Consider the following 19,551-nt stretch of genomic DNA (forward strand, 5'->3'; position numbering starts at 1 on the left):
TAAAAAGATGGGGGGCCGCAGAGTATTTCGTGGGTCCTCGCGGGTGCCCAGGCCCTGCTCTGCAGCCCCCGGGGAAGCCGCTGCTGTCACCAGTAACTTGTCCCCGACGACCAGGCACGAGGGCCCACCGCTGGTGCCCACTGACCACTGCTGCAGTCCAGGCGGGTTGGTGGGAAGCTTTATACAAGTGTTTGGCTTTCGCACACGAGTGAGACCGCCTGCCCTGACGGCTGGGGTCTTGCAGACCCAGGCCACTCTGTCCCCTGGGCCGAGCACCCAGGGGACCCCCCGCCCCAAACGCACGAGGCTCCCAAGGCCACCAGCGATGATGTGGGGTGCGTGTGGGGGCGTCCTCCATGAGCGGGAGGGACCCGGCCTCCGTCTGGTGTGACAGGCAGAGCGCCCAGGGCCAGATGGTGCACAGTGGATGCGGGACGTGGCCCGGCGGGGGTCAGTGAGCAGCGGGCCTGCTGCCCGGCGGCTGTGATGGCAAGCATCGGGTTCCAGGGCCTGGACGGCAGGACGTCAGGCCGAGCCCCCACTGAGAATGGCAGCGTTCCCGCCCCTCCCTGGGGCTAGCGAGGGGGTCAGTGGTCACCTCCGGACACACACACGGCCTGGCCTATGAGGCCCTCGCCCCCTCCAGACAAGCCACTCCTCCTCCCTTTCTGCTCACCACCCCCGCAGATAGCCTTTTCCGACCCCCAGAAAGCAGTGGTCCCCGCTTCCCTGTGCCTCACACCTCCAGGTGGGGGGCTGACACAGGGGCCCCCCACGACTAGTGCTCGGGTCAGCAGGTCCAGGCAGGGCGGGCTGCAGGTGATGCTGCTGCTGGCTAACACCTGCCGGGGCCCTGCTCTAAAGCCCCTCTGGTGGCTCTCTGCACCAACTTGCGGCTCCAGGAAGGGGACAGTGACTCGTCTTGGCCAGAGGTCCGCCCCCCAGGAACACAGCGCGGCCTGGGCTCCTGGCCGGGCGAGCAGAGGCGGGGCGGCCGCCCGGACTGGCCGGCAGGGCTGCTCCTGCATCTCCGGCGGGCGGCCGTCTGCGTTGGCAGCTGAGCCCAGGTGCCGCCCAGGAGGGAGGATGGGGTGTCGCGTTCTGCATGTCCCTCACGTGCAGGCAGGTGCTGTCGAGTGTGTCAGCCTGCGGGCAGGGGCCTCCTGATATGGGCGTGACACCCAGGAGGCACGCAGTCCCGGAGGGGGTGCTGAGAGGGCGGTGCTGGTGAACGAGGCGGGGAGGGACCACCGTGCAGCCCTCCCCGGCGCAGGTGGGTCTGGGGTCACGGCCCCCACCCGGGAGTGGCAGGAGCGGAGCCCGAGCCTCAGGAAGCAGGGAGAGGTCATGTTTGTTGGCAAATGTCACAGGGAGACTTGTGGTGGCCCCAGCTCGGGGCTCATCTGAGTGGGGGGCTGCCCTGAGCAAGGCGACTGGCGGGCCCACTGGGACTGGGACAAAAGCCCCCACGGGAAGACGGAAGCACCAGGGGCGGCGGTGTGGCCGGGACGAGGGTGGCCAGGGCCCCAGGGGCTGGGGGGAGGCCTGCGTGGTCGCCCCCAGCCCCGCCCGCCGTCAACGATGTGTGACCCAGTCCTGCGGCGGGAAGGATGGCTCCTGTTGTCCGGCAGCATCGGTGCTGACTGCTGAGGGGCAGCGCCCAGGGCTGCCACCATCCGGCCTGGGAGGCTGGACCGGGGCTTTGCTCGGGAGCTGCAAGGCCGGGCCCCCCAGCCGCACACGTCGGTCTCCTCGGGGGTTCTGGCTCCGGGTGCTGGAGGGTTGGGGGCACGAGTCCTGCCCTGTGTGGCTCCAGGCTGTCACCCATGGGTCTTGCAAGCCGGCACTGGCTATCACAGCAGTGGGGCCCCGGCTGCTGTCCACAGCACGCTTGGCGGCAGCAGCAGCATGGCGGCCAGCAGCCGGCCGGAGGCCCCCAGGGGGTGGGGAGCCAGGGAGCTGCAGGAGCACACCTGGTAGCCGTCCTCGGCGCGGCTCTGGCCGCGCTGCCCCGGCCGGGCATGGGCCCCCGCCGCTCCGTCCGCGCCCTCGGAGCTGGGCTGTGCGTCCCTGCAGACGAGCCAGTCCTCGGCCGTGGGCCGCGGGAACCCGGGCGCCACTGCCCCCTCGCCGTCCAGCACCTTCCAGTACTCACTGCCGCGGAAGAAGTAGGCGGCCCCTGGGGACATGGGGAAGGCAGGCTGAGCTCTGGCCGCTGGACACAGGACGAGTGGCCGAGCTGCGGGCCCCGGGGAGGAGGGGAAGAGACCTTCCGATAAGAGGGTCGGTCCCATCCCAGCTCCCGGGGCAGCTGCGGGCAAGGGGGACAGCGAGACACCCTCGCAGCTTCCTGACCACTGGCTGCCCCAAGGGCCCGCTGTGTCCAGGCCGCTGGGTGCTGGGGACGCAGCTTTGAAAACAAAACCACCAACTTCTGTGCCCACGCATCATTTCTGCACAGCAGGCTTGGGGCCCTGCGGGTGTCCAGGAGGACACGGGGCAGGTGTAGAGTCCCCAGGGAGTGACCCGGGCAGCAGGGGGCAGAGGCTGATGCTGCTGGAGGAGGGCGGGGCGAGGGGCGGGGGCGGGGCGAGGGGCGGGGCCAGCGCCAGGCGGCCACGGGCCGGTCCTTGGAGGATCCGGGCGCCGAGCACATGGGTGCCTCGGGTGCCTCGCGTGCCTCTTGCAGGTTCGGGCTCCTCTCTCCTGGCCACCCTCTCGACCCCACCTCACAGGCGGGGACACAGCTGCACCCGCTCGCCCGCCCTTGGCGCCCAGGAGCTCACCGTCGGACCAGCGCATGGCGTCGTCCAGCGTGCTGGGGACGCCCGTCCACGGGGGGCTCCGGGCGGGGTGGCCGGGGTCCATGCGCCGAGTGTGCTCATCGTAGCGCCAGTACAGCTGGTCCTTAAAGAAATAAGTCTTGTCACTGTGGGCCCAGGAGAAGGCAGCATCGACACCGCCAGGCGGGAGGCCGAAGTCGGACACGGGCCGCGGGGACCCTTCCTCTGCGTTATTGTCCTTAAACACCCAGTACCTGTCTCCTGAGGAGAGAAAGACGGCAGGGCTCAGCCCGCGCTTGCCCCCAGCCAGCCCCCCTGTGCCACCACCCGCGTCACGGTGCCCGCCAGTCCCAGCAGGGGGTTACTGAGCACCTGCTGCGTCCCTGACCACCTACTATGTGCCGGCCGACCCCTGCCCTGCGCCTGGCACGGGCGCCTTCCACGCGCCGGCAGCCTGAGCACCCGGGGCAGGGGAGGCGACCGCTCGGCAGACCGGGGAGCGAGACGCAGTCCACTCACGCCCTGGAGACGCCTTTACCATCCCGCCTCGTCCGCTCCCACGGGACTCGGGGCTGGGACCGTCCTGCCTCAGCTCTGCTGCCTGGGCCGGACGGGCTGGAGGGCCGGGCTCTGCGGGGGCTGAGTCGGGAGTGGGGAGTCGGGGTCTGGGCAGACGCGCATGCGCGCCTGTCAGGCCACCCGGAGGCAAGATGCTTAGCGATCCCCCAGAATGTCACGTGGGAGGTCATACTCCCAGGCGGCAGCCTGGGTGCCCTGGGCGCACCTCGACCACGCTCGGGAAGACCGTGCAGGCGCTCTGCCAGATGAGAGTGACTGCGAGGATGAGGTTCGGGAGGTCCTCGGGTCCCCCCGGCTCAGCACCGACCAGCCTGTGATTTACAGGAAGAAAGGAAGAAACAGCAAAACGTTTAAAAATCCTTTGCTGGACAGAGGACAGGAATAGACGCTTCACCAAAGACGATATTCGAGTGGCCAAGAGTCACGTGGAAGGACGCTGGACACCTTCGCTCGTGAGAGCGAGGCGCACCAAGGCCACCACGGTGCCCGCCGCACGCCGGCAGGTGGCCGCCAGCACCAGGGCGGAAAATGCCAGCAGCTGGTGAGGGTGTGCTGGGGCGAACACAGACTGCTCAGCCTCCAGGGGAAACAGCACGGGTGAACGTGGGACCGGCCCCCAGCTCTGGGCCCGTGGCCACGTGCACACACGTGGTAGTCACCACAGCTGAGAGGCAGAAGCCACCCAAGTGTCCATCATGGGTGACACACACGATGGGGGCCACCCACACAGTGGAGTATCACTCAGCCTTAAAAAGGAGGGACATTCTGACACCTGCTACAACGTGGAGGAACCTCGAGGATGTTACACTCAGTTACGGAAGCCGCGTGGCCTGACTTACGTAGGGGCCGGACTCATGGAGACGGGTCTCAGGTGGTGCCGAGGCGGGGGAGGAGGAGTCACCGTTTACTGGCGACAGTATCAGTTTGGGAAGACGGAAAGTTCTGAAGATGACGGTGGTGACGGCTGTGAACGTGCCCAGTGCCACTGAGCTGTGCTCTTAACAGTGGTTAAACGGGTAACTTTTATGCGTTGTTTTTTTTTTTTTTTACCTCCATTAAAAATAAAAATAATTTTAAGAAACTCTATGCTGGAAAAGGCTGTTCAGACCCTGGAAAACCAGTTTCAGCTGCTGCTCGTGGACCTAAGGAAGAGGTGGCCGCAGAGGCTGAGCCCCGCCTGTGCTCTGGGGGCGCTGGGGCTCAGGCCCGCCACGCTAGCTGAACTCGCCCGCCCGAGTTCCGCCCCGGCGAAAACTCCAGGCGTCGCTGCCCCAGAGGGCGGTCCTCCTGGCATCTTGGAGGAACTGGTCGTCCAGCCTGTCGGTCCCAGTTGGGGCACTGACTTTAGCAGTGGGGACCGTCCGGAGCATCTGAACGTCAAGGACGTGGTGGATACTCGCTGACCGGGCCACGCGGACCACGCGTCTGGACCGGAAGTTGGCTCGCGGCTGCGCCTCGGTCGAGATTCCTCCGCTTGTCCTTCCGGTTCGCGTTTGCTTGAAATCGTATTGACACGATTTAATGGAAATATTAAATATTTGGTCTCAAGAAATAAAAACCTTTGTCCGAGAGTGGAAACAGCTGAACCTTGGTGAGTCGGGCGGGGGGGATGAAGGGACGAGGCCCTGACAGGCAGCCACGCAGACGCAGAAGGGCCTTGGGCTGGGGTGGGGTGACCTGGATGGGGCAGCCAACCTGGTCCCGCTGCCAAGCGTAAGTGCAGGCCCCAGGGAGCCACGCTGCCCCACGCCTCAAAGCTGCAGAGGGGACTCTGCCGGGGAAATCTCCTGGTTTTTGTGTCGAGAAATTATCCAAACCCAGGAGACATAGCTGTGCAGGCCGCCGTGGCTGCAGCTGGGCCTGGACCGCGAGGCTGGGAGGCGGGGACTCCGCCATCAGTGGGGGCCCCCGGTGAGTGGGGGGGCCGGGCTGGAGAAGGGTCACGGCTGCAGGGTGCTGCAGTCCAGGGAGTCACAGACCCTGCCACCCCAAAACGCAGCTGCACACAATGTGAGGGAAGAAAGCCTTCTCCCCAGACCAACGGCGACCTCCCCCGGAGCAGGAACCACCTCCCCCGCCTCCCCCAGCCCCCTCAGGAGTGGGCTGTGAGGCTGGAGTGACGTCCCTCCTCCAGGAGACCTGTCATCCTGGACTGAGACGGGACCCGCCCGTGGTTCCCACTGCACCTAGACTAAACCCAGCCCTTCCCGCGCTCTTCCCACACTGACGGGCACTTCTGTCCTCTGCCTCACCCCACGCACTGGCCTGGCCACGGTGCCCTCCCCGCACTCGGCAGGGTCTTTCCTGCCCTGGGGCCTTTGCACTGACAGTTCCCTGAGGTCCGCCGGCATTAATTTCCTCGTTACTTGAGGGTGCTAATCGTGTGTCCCCCAGAGCGAGGGATTTTGTGTCTTGGCCTGTGTCCCTGCAGAGCCTCACGGCACAGGTGGGACACAGCAGGTGCTCAGTAAACACGCCTGCTGGACGCAGGCACAGACACGCTCCAGCCCTGTGCTTGGAGCAAACCACAGGGCCGGCCTCCTGTGCAGACCCAAGCTCAGGGGGCCTGGAGCGTGGCCAGGTGGGGGCAGCCACCTTTGAAGAAGATGATCTTGTGGTCGCTGGTGCGCTCGTACACGGCGTCCACGCTGTCCAGGTGCAGCGGCAGGCCCCGCCAGAAGCGGTGCACCTGTGCCGGCTGCAGCGACACCAAATGCCGGTCCCGGGTCAGCCGCCAGAAGTACTTGCCTGGGAGGACAGGAGCGTGGCTGCTGGTGGCGGGTCTGGGACCCAGGGCCACCGCTCCGCCCATGGCCCAGACCCCGCCGGGGTTACCTTTGAAGAAAAAGGCCTCGCCGCGGATCTGGGCCACCGCGTCAAAGTGCGTGCTGCACCTGTGAGGCACGTCCTTTCTGGGCCTGGGGACAGAGAGAGCCGCTGGGCCGGGCAGCCTCCCATCCTGAGCCACCGCGGGGTTGTCCCTGAGGGAGCCCCCACGCCATGCCTGCAGCTCTGAGACACACACGGTGGCGTCGAGAGAGAAAAGCGAGTTAGAATGAACCCCTATCCAGTGGGCAAAGATGGAACCCTAAGTGAACACAGTGTCAGGCGCGTTTGGACCGATGGCGCCCTCACGCGGTCGGCACGGCCTCTGCAAGCCGACTGGGCACCGCCCCGCGAAATGCAGTGGGTGGGAGCCGGGAGGGGGGGGGGCCTGCTGCGAGCTGCAGCTCTGCCCCAGAGGGGACACAGACCACGTGACCGTGACGGTGAAAGGTCAGGGCCTAAAACCTCTGCCCCTCCACCTGACGCACGACGTGGAGTGTGGAGGGCAAGAAGCCAGCGCACAGTGTGCCCGCTGCTCAGGTGGGTGCGCATCACGTGCCCGTGGGGCATCTCTCGGGGGACGTGCACGCACGTGCACGCACGCACACGCGGTGGGGCTGGTGGCGGGGACCGCCTTTAGAACTGCACCGTTGGCACATGTCACTTATTCAACAAGCAAATGCGATGAAGAACCATCAAAAAGCTGGAGCGACACCTTTGACCTTGACGGATATTCGGGACGTCCACAGCTAAGTGGGGAACCATAGACCCGTCTGGAACACAGAGACGAAACCACGTAGAGCCGAAGAGCCTAAGTGTGTGTGGTTTCGTATTCGGCATGCTGCGAGCACAAGGTGACGGGCAGGTGTGCCAGGCGGGGGTGGGGACGGGACGGCCCTCCACGGTCTGTGACCCTTGTCTCACTGACAGGGGTCTCCCCCAGCTTCGAAGAGGTGGTGCTTTGACGCTCTGGGGGATTAGGGCTTGTTTCACAGCAGCAGGTGACAGGGCAGAGGCTGGAAGGAACCCCTCCTTGGAAACCCAACACCCCCACAGGTCCCGGCTGGGGGAGCAACTGTCCCCCACAGCCTGCAGGGTCTAAGGGACACAGCGGCACTTGGTGCTCAGCCCACAGAGTTTTCCTCAGGACATCCTGGTGCTCAGGATGCTGAGCTGGTGTTGGGGATGCTGCTGGCCACAGCGTGGGGGCAGGGGCCCAAGCTTACAGTGTGCTGGACCGATTGTTGGGGGGCTCCGGCAGGAGGGGGGGCTCCTCAGTGTCCGGCTGTGCCGTGGGGGACACGGACTCCCGCACGCCTGCAGAGACAAGTTGCTGCGTGGAATCCAGCAGCCCAGCTCCCTGCGAAGCCCCCTGCCCTTCCCGGACCCCAGGGTGGACAGACAGGCCAGACTCGCAGCCCACGGACAGCGAAGAGGCGGGGCCACGGGGCCTGGACATGCCGGCCGCGTCCACGCCCCTGGCGGCCCCTCCTGGCCGCAGACCCCAGAGGACAAAAGATGTGCGCTTGGTCACGAGGCCAGACGGTGGCGGCACCCACATGCCCAGCAACGCCGGACGGAGAGAGGGAGTTCTCCTGCCCTGAAATGGGACGCTCCAGGCACGGAGCCGGCCTGAGGGCCTCGTGCGGCATGGTTCCGCTGACATGAAATGTCCACAACGGGCAAACCCTCGGGGACGGACACAGTGACTGCAGGGGCTGGGGGCGGGGGGGTGCCGACCGCGGCCGGGGATGGGGCTGCTCAGGTGGCCGGGGGGCGGGACAGGCCCGGAACCAGACGGAGGCCCTGGCTGCACAACGTTGTAGCTGTGCTGAGTGTCATTGGAGCGTGAGCTCTGAAACCGTCAAAGTGGTGAATTTCATCACGGCGACCCCGAGGAGCGGGTGCTGGAGGGGGGCCCGGGCTCAGTGTGTGACCCCACCCTCAGGGCCACTCACCGTACAGCTGCCAGACGCGCACCCGGTCCTCGTAGGGGAGCCTGTAGTGCAGAGGGTCGCCCACCGGGCCCTGGTAGTAGGGCCGCATGATGGAGTGTGGGGCTGCCACGTGGCTCAGCCCGATGGCGTGGCCAAACTCGTGGACGGCCACCGCAAACAGGTCCATGCCGTGGGCATCTGGGGACGTGGTGAGCCAGTGAGCCACTGGTTCTGTGGTCCCTCAGGGGCCGTCTGGGCTCCGACCGCGGCCCCATGGGGTCACCAGAGTCCCTCAGTGTCCCCCAGCTACAAGTCACTCGTGGTGGGGGTCGGCAACCTCTCTTTGCCGGCTGCCGGGACCCCAAGGGGCTGGGGTAGGGTCCCCGTGCCCCACCGATGGGCCGGGGCTCCCGTCATCGGCTCACGGTGCTACAGGCCGCTGTGTGAACCGACTCCACGTGGCCCCGCCGCCCCTCACCTTCGCACCCTGTGTCACGGGGCTCTGCCCTGGTCCCCCAGAAGCCGGGCCTGTGACCTCTCTGCCAGCAGGACGTGGCAGAAGTGACGAGGTGCCCAGGCCCGTCTGGAGGCGGGGACAAGGACGAGGACGAGCCCGGCTCAGCCAGAGGAAGCACACACAGTGGTGTTACCCGTCGTCCCAGGCCTGTGAGTCCGGCTAAGACTGGCCAGGCGGGTGTCCCTGCCAGAGACAGCGGAGTGGGACCAGCCTAGCTAGAAGCGCCCGCCCGTCCTCGTGAGCTGACAGACAGGCACCGCAGTCTGCACTGCTAGCGGTCCCTTCATCCTTATGGGGTCGGTGTGGCTGCCCGTGACGTCACGGGGTCTGTTGGGGTCCCCGGGCTCGGCCTTAGCCCCGACGCACCTGCGGAGCGGAAGGTCCAGGCCTCGTCATCGTCGAAGTGGGCGTCCCCTGCAGTGAGGCGGTCACCGGGAAGGAAGGCGTGGGCCACCGTGCCACCCGGGCCGTCAAAGGGGTAGCGGTCAGCATGGTCGGCCTTGGAGAAGTCTATCTGGATGTCGGCGGTGCTGCCTGCCACCTCGTGGAAGTCCAGGGGCGCGATGTCGCTCCAGACCTTGAGCGCGTAGTGCATGAGCGCCCGCACGGTGTCGCGGCCCAGGGGTGAGTCCCGTGGGAAGGTTCGGACCCTGGGCCGGTGGGAGGGGGAGGGGCCGGTCACGGGGACAGGCCGTGTGCCCCCCAGGCCGCGCCGTCCCCCCTGGAGCATCCTTCCCGGGGTTGGGCACTGGGACACGATTTGGGAATAGTTTGCAGACGTGACTGAGCTGAGGGCTGCGGTGGCACCACTGGGACCGGGGGCCCCTGCACCTGGGGTCTGCTCAGGCAGCCCCCCACTGAGTCTGCGAGGGGCCAGGTGGCACCCTCCCCCACCTCCACGACAGGTTCCTCTTGTTCCACTTGGCGGGGGCAGCGGCCTGGCGCCGCCTTCGAGCTGGGGCCTCGGCTGGGAGGTCAGGGAGGGAGCAGCGTGGGGTCCTCATCAGCGCCAGGGTGGCTTCATCTGCAGGGGCGGGCAGGGGTGAGGAGCCAGGCCCAGCTCACCCCCGACCTGGGGTCCCCAGCAGCCCGAGGGCCGTCCCTCGGCTCCCGCACCAGGTCTGGGGTGGGGGGGGCTATGAGGCCCAGGCCTCCAGCTACGGGGCACCACTAGGACACGGCTGCCAGTGCCGCCTGCACTTTATGTGACACACACGTGTCTCCCCTGAGGCCTGGGGCAGATGTGTCTCTTATCAGCCAGCCCTGAAGACGGTCTTGACAAAATTGACATTCCTTGCCAACATTTGGAAAGTGGGGTGCTCACATAAAGCCCTGATTTCTGGCTTCCTGGAAAGCTGGGGGTTTGGGCAGCACAGGCTGGCACTCCGTAGGGCAGGACCAGGCCGGGCCCTGGGTGGCCGCCTGGCCCCGTGAGTGCAGTTCGAGCCCCTGCTGTCCAGTGGAGACGGGGCCTGACACGCTGGCACACAGTTGCCTCTGCCGTGCCCACACCTGGGGGAGCCGAGGGTGACCACGAGGGGCTCCCGCTGGCGGGAATCTGTGGTCCTGCCCCAGGGACAGCAGGCCCGCCCCCCCCCGCACCCCACGGGCAGGCCGGAGCGGGCAACCAGGCTTTCGGAGGTCGGGCTTGGGGAGCACATCTCCAGCTGCCCCCGGAGGACTGACCCAGCACTCCGGTGGCCTCCAGGCCCCCAAAGCGCTGCATGGCGGCGACGGCCTTGGACAGCTCCTCCTGCGTCTGCAGCTGCCCGGTTGCCAGGTTCGGTGGGGACAGGTAGCCGAACCTGCTCAGCCACTCCTGCGGGCACAGGGGTGCAGGTGAGGCCCCGGCATGGAACTTGGCCTCTCCCTGCCCCAACCAATGCCTCCCAGCCCCCCATCAGGCCACAAGTCGCCCCCTGCCCCTCCCTTAAGTGGCTTCACAGGCGGCTCCTCGAGAGGTGTCTTAAGGGACTTGATGCCCGGGGTGGGTGGGCTTGGGCACTGCACAACCGGCACCCTCCTTCTGAGGCAGCGAAGAGCCCAGGGGACGCTCAAGAAATCAAATCTAGAAACAGGTCATCCTAAGTGGCACGTGCCAACCAGGCCCTGGGCGGACGTGTGAAGCAGCGAGCGGTCTGGGACCCGAGGTCTGAAAGCCACGCCGCCACTGTGATGGTGACGGCTCAGGCCCTGGCTTGCGGGGTCCGGTCACAAGCTGCACACACACAGCCATTAGCAGCCCGGACTCCAGCCCGTTCAAATGCTGTTCGGCCACCTCCTTGCTGTGCAACCGAGGCAGGTCACTCAGCCCCTCTGGGCTGTTCCCCGTCTGTAAGCTCAGGTAACAGCCGGGGGTTCGCACTGAGCAGCCCCCGCCCTCAGCCTGCCCCCACCATCCAGGGCTCTGGTGGCCTGGCCAGGAGGCCACACGTGGCTGCAGCCTTCAGAGGCCTTGAAAGCACTTGAAATGTGCGCCAACCCTGAAAACAGGTTTCAGCCACAGGTCGGGGCGTCTGACCTCGGCGTCGGCTTGCAGAACAGGGAGCCACAGTGCTGAGGCGCATGCTGCCCGTGACGGGCACTGCTCCCCCCCGCCAGCAGCTGCTGGCACCTGCCCGGGCCGTGGGGGCACCGCTGCATAAACGTAAGAAGGCACCGAAGCCGAAGGGCTGGCGGGGTGCATGCCTGGGGCCTCCCACCTGCCTTGGGGTCTGCACCCCCAGTCTGACATCCCAGCCACTGCAGTGCAGACCTCCCAACATAGCATCATGAAGCCAGTCCCCTCCAGCCCCCTTGACCATGGACCCCCCCTGGTAGGCCCCTGGCCAGAGGGGGAGTGAAAACGACTCGCCAGCTCTCCAGGGGAGACCCCAGTCGCATCAGGACGAGCCCCTGGAGGGTCTGGGGGTGCAGGCAGCAGGGCCCTCTGGTGACACAGGACGCCAAGGAGGGTGTGCAGCGCCCATGGGCCCTGCCCAGCCCTGAGTCTTGGGGGCAGGCCAGGTGTCTGGAACAAGAAGCCCCATTCCTTCTGGAGGGGTGTGTGGGGAGGGGGCGTCTAAAACAGCCCCCCAGCTCATCTCAGCCTCGAGAGGACACAAACTGTCAAATGGCCGGGCTTAACATTTTTTTTCTGGTAGTTAATACATTTTGAAACATCAGAGGAGACTAAGGGGGTGAGAGGTAGGGGTGTCAACGAAGGGTACAGGGAGCCAGCGAGAACTTGTCCTGAAGGCTGCGGTCTCTGCCAGGGCGACGCTGCCAGACCCGGCTCGGCCCGGCGCCCCCGACCCCAGCACGCCGGGGCTCGCGGCAGGACGGCTGGCTGCGGGGCGCACATGCGGTAGCGCGGGAGGGGCGCGGGCTGACGGCTCCTTCCTGCACGCCCACCCGACCCGGCGCCGTCGCCACAGCGACACTGTCTCCAGGGCAACAGGCTGCGCTGGGGGAGGGCGGCCCTGAACCTTCCAGAAGGCCCGAGAGGGGGCGGGGCCGCCGGCAGGGGGAGGGGCGCCCAGCCAGCGGCGGCCAAGGAGACGCTGCCCTGCAAGGGCCACGGCCGGTACACGGACGGGAAAACTGAGGCCCGGGAAGGGGCGCCCTGCATCGGCCAACCCCCCACCCCGCCCCCAGGCGCTGCCAGACCCCCCACCTCCACCCGCTCCACGTTTGTCGCCGGGGGCACCACGTGCGTCTCTTCCAGGATGCCCCTCGCTGACTTTTAGAGCATTTACCGGGTGCAGCCACCGCCCCAGCAGCACTTAAAGATCCGCCTGTCGCTGAGCCCACAGGTCGCCAGTCCCGCAGGCACCTGGTCCGTTTGTCCCGTGGTCCCAGCCCTGACTCCGGACCCGCAAACGCGGGGTTGGACGGTGGGCTGGGGCGCGGGGGCGCTGTGACGTGCGACACGACGCGGGTGAACTGGAAGCTCTCGCTGCGCGCGCTGTCTCATGCAGCCCTCCCCACTGCGAGCCACTGTCCTCACTTATAGGGGGGAGCAGGACTCAATGCTGTCCCCTGGGGCGGGGGCGGGGGGGGCGCCCTTCCTGTGGCCCTCCCCCGACCCTGCACCAGGTGTGGTGCGCACTGCGGTGCCTCGGGCTGGCTGGGGCTGGGCTTTGGCAGCTCTGGGGGACCATGGGGACAGATGGCCAAACTGTCATTCCCACCATCACATTCCAGCTCTGATGACCCCACCAACCCCACGGGGGCAATGTCATTAACATTAGCCTCCTGTACAGCCGAGGAAACTGAGGCCCACGTCTCACGGAGCCCCAGCCTCCAAGGGCCCCACAGGGAAGCCAGCTGGTGGGGCGTCGGCCAGGACGACGGGAAGAGGTGTCCTATCTTCCTGTGGGAGCTGACTCTGGGTCACAGTGTCTTTCCCAGGGGACGGTCCCAGATCCTTCTCCCGGACAGTACCGCCTTCCCACCTGACACCCTCACGGACTGCTCGCTGTGCCGGGCACGGGGGGGACAGTGGAGACCTGGGGAGACAGTGCCCTGTTGTCCATCATCAGGAGGGGACAGTCTCGTGGACAGACCCACGATAAACAAGCGACCACGGAACCGAGTGAATTGGACGGTGATTACGTCACGAACGGTGATTACGTCACGAACCGTGATTACGAGGGATCCCGGCAGCTGACAGTTGCGGACGCCTCCCATTCACCAACCTGCTTCTGGCTCACAGCACGTGTGTCTGGTCCCCACTCAGGCCTGGCACACAGTAGATGCTCAGGCACTGCTGAGTTAGTAGCACGAGGACACTGTTATTCTCATTTTACAGGTGGGGAAACCGAGGCACACAGCGGTTAGGACGCCTGCCTGAGGTCACACACTGAGGTGCTGCCAGGGGCAGGGCTCTTGAGCTCGTGCTCAGGGGAAGAGGTCCCTGGAGGTGACACTGGGCTGGGACCTGAGGGGTGCGCAGGAGCTGGCCAGGTGCCCAGCGGCTTGGGCAATGGCCCTGGGGCAGGACCAGCCGCAAGTTCAGGGAGAAAAAGGGGCCTGGGGCTGGGGCGGGGGGAGGGGCGGGAGAAGCAGGCGGGCAGCTCTGCGTCCCGCCCAGACGGCCCCTTCCGTCCCTCTGAGGGCTGGACGGAGCGGGGGGAGCGGCCCAGCGGCTGTCAGCTAATGTGTGACAGATGCGTCACCCTTTGCGTGCACCTGCAGCATCTCACTGGAAGCCCAGGTCACCATGCACAGAGACAAGTCACGGCCGCTCAAGCACCCTGGGCGTCCCTGAGGACAGCACTGCCTCCGAACACTGCTGACCTCCCAGATCCTCGGGCTTTGCCCACCTTCCCCTGCTCCGGAGGCGGAGGCAGTTCATTCCCGCCAGACGCTGCCCGGAGCCATTCGGGGCACCACCAGCTAATGCCCCACTGCCCTGTTCTCGTGACCCCATTTTACAGACCAGCAGACTGACGTCCGGTGCTTAGGCCACAGGCCGGTGAGCAGCAGCCTGGGCCTCGCACCATGAAAGCAGCTGTGCACTGTCCTGGGCTCAGCCACAGGCGACCAGTGTGGACCTGCCCAGGCCAGACTGGCCAGCACACAAGGCCCACAGAGACTTCTCAGTCACCCCCAGCTGGCTGCAAGCCCAGAGCCTGCATGCACTTGTTGATGGCATATCTGCTGGGGGGATGGGAGGGGGCCGGGGGTCTTGAGACCTGCACATTTAAACTCAAGTCCCCTGGGATGTGCGGAGGGGCCCTCGGAGGACAGGGCCACGCTCTCCTCCTGTCCCCCGTAGCCTTCCCGGCTGCCTGGCTCTGGGCCGAGGGCACGTGTCTGGGTGTCCCCACTGCAGCAGCTGGGAGGGCTGCTCCTGGCCCCTGCCAGGTCTGTGACGCAGCCCTGAGCCCACCGAGGGCCCGCAACTCACTTCAGCACTGCACTGAGGAGCGGGGACCAGAGGCCACAGGCAGAGGCCACGGTAAAGAGGGTGACTGTCACCCATGCCACCCCTATTCCATGCCCCAGGAGGAGGACAAGGTGCTCACCTGTGCTCCTGGGGACGTCCTGGCTCCCACCCGCCATCGCCGCCCTGCCCTGCCCAGCCCAGCCCAGCCTGGCGCCTCCTGGGCCTCTGAGGCTGCTCTCACGCCGGCCACCCTCACTCAGGCTCAGCCACAAACCGCTGTCACCATGTGGTGTCAGAGAGCAATGTCCCGCCAGCCAGCACACTGCGTGGGGGGTGGGGGGCGAGGAGGGGGATCGGCCGTTGTGCAGTGTTCAAGTCGGGCCTGTCCCCTGGGCCTCCCGCACAGCCTGGATCCTCGCCCACGCACACCACGCCGCCGTGACCGGGAGCTTCTGGCTGTGCTTCTGGCCACAGCGGAATAGCAGGAGCGGCCCGCACAGCCGTGCTGCCCGGCTAAAGGAGGTGACACTGTGCAGTGAGATACGACGGGCGGACAGAGACGCCCCGACACGGACTGTTCCAGGACAGACTGCGGGGGCAGCGGGCCTCCATCCATAATGTGACGGGGCTGAGGTCCCCATGTCCCTTCATGTGCCCAGACTGCTCTGGAAGGAACCTCGGGAAACGGGAGGAGGGAGACTGTGCTTCCCCTGCTGGCCCCTGTGGACACCAGAACCTTATGCTCCGGACCTTACCTACTCAGAAATAAAATAAGGAAAGTCCTGGCCACAACCCCAGGGGACACCGCATGCTCCGTCTTTTGTCTCCTCCACTGGGCCTGAAAGCCCAGCACTAGGCAGGCGCAGCAGGCCTCAATCCGGCGCTTTGTTCCCCAGCTGGAGCTGAGCGGGGCTGGGCTGGGCCAGCCCCTCCCGGGGGCCAGCCACTGCTCACGACCCACTGGGCTCAGCTCTGTCTGGCTGAAGCTGGGTCACCCTTACAAAGGGGCCCTTCTCCTCGCTGGTGGCCGCAGACCTGAGTGTCCAGTCCCTGGGCCCCCAAGGCGGTCTACAGGGGGTTGGAAAGGAGTCCCCCTCACCCCATCAATCCTGGCTAGTCTGGCAGCCTTCCTGCACCTCTGGATCAGGCTGAGGTGTCATTCCGCCGAAGGCCACGAGAGGCCGCCCTCTGCCAACAAACCAGGGACGAGAGGCAGGCGGCCTCTCCCACACCGGGTCCCAGAACACCCCCCTTCCTGGGGTGGGGGCTCCCTTGGCGAAGGCAGCACCCTCTGCTCTCCCCACTGGGCGGGACTCCAGAGTCCTGCTGTCTTTGGGCTCCAGACTGGGGAGCCACGTCCCCTGCCCAGTGCGTCCCACAGGGGGTGCCTGGGCCGGGTGGCCCCTGGGTGCTGGGGAACCTTGGGGAGCAGGGGGAGGAGACACAGGCCGAGAAGAATGCCTGATGGTTCTCCCGGCGGCAGCGGTGGCGGCAGGCCCCCAGAAACTTCAGAGCTGCACGGGGCCTGAGGAGCGAACTTGGCGGGGCTGCAGCTCTGTCCCCTGACTGTGTGGCAGGACCCCATTAGCCTCCAGGCCAGTCCCTCGGAACTAGAAGGTGGGGCCTGGGTTCTGTTGACTCTTAGCCCAGCTCCGGGGACACATGTACTCAGAGTGTGCACCCCAGGAGGGGACCCGGGAACCCCCAGCTGCAAAGGGGCCAGAGGAGGTGGATAAAGGCACCTCGTTTCAGAAGTGATTTCGCTGGGAGGAAGCTGGCGGTGGGGTCCCGCAAACGTCTGAATGTAGGGACCTGGCTGCGCCCTCCCTGATGGCTTTGAGGGCTGTGGCAGCTAGGTGGCAGGGACCAGAGTCTTTCTCATCCAGAACCTGTGGCCAAGTCCTGCTAACCCCAGGGCTGCAGATGTCCCCCAAGTACCTCCCCTGCTTGAAATCCCGGGGTGTCCAAGCACCAATGGCGCTGGGAGGAGGGGAGCACCCCTTTAGGGGGCTGCCAAGGACGTGGGCTGTGCGGGCGGAGGAGGCTGTGGCGCGTCCCTGCGTCTGAGCGCAGCGAGGGCAGCTGCAGGGGCGGAAACCTCAGAAGGAACCTGCTAATGCACCGGCCCCTCCCGGCCTCGCCTGGGCCTGGCCTCCGCGGGGGCCAGGGGTGACAGACCCACAAACTCATCTAAATTTTCCAGGTCCACTGGCGGGCTGAACCGGGGAGGGGTGGTGGGAAGAGGTCACTTATCGCCACTCCTAGTACTGTTCCGGAGCCAGTGGGACAGCTGGTTTTGGGGAACGGGAAAGGGGGCGCTGGGGAAGGCGGTGGAGCTGCATTCGAGCCTGGGAATGGGAGGGGACTCCGTCATGCTCAGGACAGGGTCACGGGGGAGGCAGGGCAAGGCTGGCCGCCCTGGCGGTGGAAGTGGAGGGGGACAGGGCCAGATCCATGCCTAGCGAGGGGCTGGGGGCCGGCTCCCTTGCTCCCCAACACCCCCATCAGCGCAAACTCGAGAACTACCGGCGTTCCGGGCGCCCACACTCCGCAGCCCTGGCCTCTCTTCGGTTGTGGGTGCGCGCCCTTCCCCCGCCCCTCCCCTGGGAACGCACTCGGGGCGCACTGCTCCCGGTGGCTGCGACGTCTGTCCCACCGCCTGGGGACCCCATTAGGGGCCGCTCCAAGCCGGCGAAGGGGGCTCCCGCCAGGCAGCCCCTCGCCTCCGCGGGCTCCTGCGGCTGCGGCGCGCTCGGAGCGCACGGGGCCGGGAAGGGACCCGGCGTGTCTTTCCCAGACCCGGGTGCGCGCGCGTCAGGCACTCAGCCCGCGCCCCCGCCTCAGCTTTCCTGACCAGGCAATGGGTCCAGGGCGCGCTGATGGGGTCCTCCCGCCCGGGACCCCGTCTCCCGGCCGCGCACTCACCACCCCCAGACTGAGGTCCTCGGCGCGCGGCGCGGGCGCGGCGCAGCCCCCGCGGGCCGCCAGCACGAGCAGCAGCAGCGGCAGCGGCGGGACCCGGGCCCGGGGCCGCGGCGGGCCGGGCATCGCGCTCACAGGGCGGGCGGCGCGGCGTGGACGTCCCCGCGCCCCGCGCCGCGAGAGCCCAGCGCGCCGCTCCCGGCCGACTGAGCCACCCGGCGGCGGGGCGGGGCGGGGCATGCTAATGTATGCTAATGACCGCCGGCCGCGCGCCCCGCCCGCCGCCTTAAAGGGCCAGCGCCCCTCGCCCGGCGGGGATGCTCGGACCCCACCCGCGCCGCCGCGCGAATCCAGGGGGACCGGGGCTGCGGCGGTCCGAAGGAAGGCGCTTGTCCAGTGTCCCCAGCCGGTCGCGGACGGCGGGGGTGAGCGGGCGGGTGGGCGGGCGCAGAGTCCAGTGGTCCGGGCCGCTCCCCGGGGAGCTGACCCCGGCTTCCGCTCGTGTGCGCGCGCGGACCAGCCGGTGCCGAGATTGGCGGTCACTGCTGGGACTCCGCACAGCAGCCGCAGCGCCCGGCGGACGCTTGGTGGAGCCTGCTGCACCGCAGTAGAAAGGGGTGGGGGCTGGGGGGGTGACAGCGTGGGAGGGGCCGGGGGCATCGTCAGGAGTACGAGTCTCCTGTGGGGTCAGCGAGGGCCGAGGGACTGTGGTCACCGTGGGTTTGGGGAGGGGAATGTTAACATCTGACTGGGGAGTTGGTGTGCACAGGGCGCATGCTCAGCGTCTCCCTCGTATAATCTCGTTCACTTTTCACAGTATCTTATGGAATAGAAACTCTTATTCCCATTTCAAACGAGGGAACTGAGGCCCAGAGAAATTAAGTAACTGCAAGAGGTCACAGAAGGTCACAGAGCCGAAGGATCTTGGGCAGGGCGTGGTGGGCCGCGAGGTTCTAATGCAGACGCCCCGACAGCGTCTTATGTTGGCTTTCTATCCCCGCGGGCTCCAGCTGCTCCTGCTCACCGCCCGCTCACCGCCCTTGGCCCAGCCGTGTCAGGATCCAGGGCCGGTTCCACAGACAGGGAGGCTGAGGCCCAGGCACTTCCGCTGAATCCACGTGCCCCTTCTGTCTGCCAGCCCCGGGGTCCAGGCAGAGCCCCCTCCTGGGTGGTGGTCCTGCTCATCCTACTCCCCACCTCCACATTGCTCCCAGAGCCCCCGGCCCTTCCGCAGATCTGCACCTGCTTTAGAAGTCACCATGGTGAAAGGGTGAGGTCTCGGGGAGCGAGGCACCCTGGCATCCATCCGTGACCCCTCCCAGGCACACTCCTGACGTGTGCTCAAGGGTGTCAGGACCACTTGGCTGCCCGTGGCAGAAACCCAGCTCAAACTGGCTGTAGCCAAAGAAAAGACGTTTATGGGCTTGTTAAACTGGGACGTCCCAGAGCAGGTGGATGTCAGTCGAGGCTGGATCAAGTCGCACGGGACGTGATCAGGATACAGTCTCTCCATCTCTGTGTGGGCTTCTTGCTCAGGCAAGATTTCTCCAAATGGCAGCAAAGACCGTGCAGGTGGCTCCACCGATAACCTTGCATCTCGGCCAGCCCAGCCGCAGACACTTTCTCCAGCCACAGACCCATCTGTCACTGGATGACATGGATCATGTGTCTCTCCTTGCACCAACCATGTGGCTGGGGGTGGAGTGAGCGGAGCTGCCTGTGCTGACCGTGGGAAGGAAGGGGTCTGTGGGGGGTTCCGGGGGTTGGGTCAGGAAGTCAGGAAGGGAGGTGGCAGCAGGGGGGGCTGGATCAAGGGGGCTCGGAGGATTTTCAGGCAGGCGGCAGCCGGCCCCACTGTGAAACTGAGTTCGGAATGCTGGCTGAGGGCTGTCGGAGGCACAGTGCAGTGACTAACACCAAAGGAGGGAGTGACAAGAGCAGCTTGCAGACAGTGTCCTGAGGTCCCCAGCATAGGAAGGGCCTACGGACAGGCCATGAGTCTCCCTAGACAGACCCAGGGGGTGGCTGGTGAGTGGTGGAGGACCCAAGACGGTTGGGGGACACGCCCTTCACGGGGGGGTCTGTGTGGTGCCATGGCTGCTGCGCTCCCTTCAG

General features: G+C 66.6%; 1 protein-coding gene across 1 annotated transcript; it reads right to left on the reverse strand.

Moving 5' to 3' along the window:
* Positions 1-161: 161 nt before the first annotated feature.
* On the reverse strand, positions 162-17,562 carry MMP17 (matrix metallopeptidase 17). The gene is made up of 10 exons (XM_039879484.1): positions 17,440-17,562; positions 10,329-10,461; positions 9,537-9,666; positions 9,009-9,292; positions 8,147-8,323; positions 7,415-7,505; positions 6,198-6,280; positions 5,958-6,110; positions 2,787-3,044; positions 162-2,179 (listed from the first exon to the last, which is right to left on the reverse strand). The coding sequence occupies exons 1-10, from the start codon at positions 17,560-17,562 to the stop codon at positions 1,854-1,856; spliced, it is 1,758 nt and encodes a 585-aa protein (XP_039735418.1). The 3' UTR covers positions 162-1,853.
* Positions 17,563-19,551: the final 1,989 nt, after the last annotated feature.

The sequence above is a fragment of the Pteropus medius genome, unplaced genomic scaffold (assembly GCF_902729225.1).
Source record: "Pteropus medius unplaced genomic scaffold, Ma_sr-lr_union100, whole genome shotgun sequence".
Lineage (NCBI taxonomy): Eukaryota > Metazoa > Chordata > Mammalia > Chiroptera > Pteropodidae > Pteropus > Pteropus medius.

What these genes read in the sequence shown, in the direction of transcription:
- MMP17 (XM_039879484.1), bottom strand. Translation starts at nt 17,562, where the DNA reads ATGCCCGGCCCGCCGCGGCCCCGGGCCCGGGTCCCGCCGCTGCCGCTG. An exon ending in GGAGGCCACCGGAGTGCTGG is followed by an intron (nt 9,667 to 10,328) that starts GTCAGTCCTCCG and finishes CCGCCCCTGCAG; the next exon opens with ATGAAGCCACCCTGGCGCTG. An exon ending in CGCCATGCGCTGGTCCGACG is followed by an intron (nt 2,180 to 2,786) that starts GTGAGCTCCTGG and finishes CCATGTCCCCAG; the next exon opens with GGGCCGCCTACTTCTTCCGC.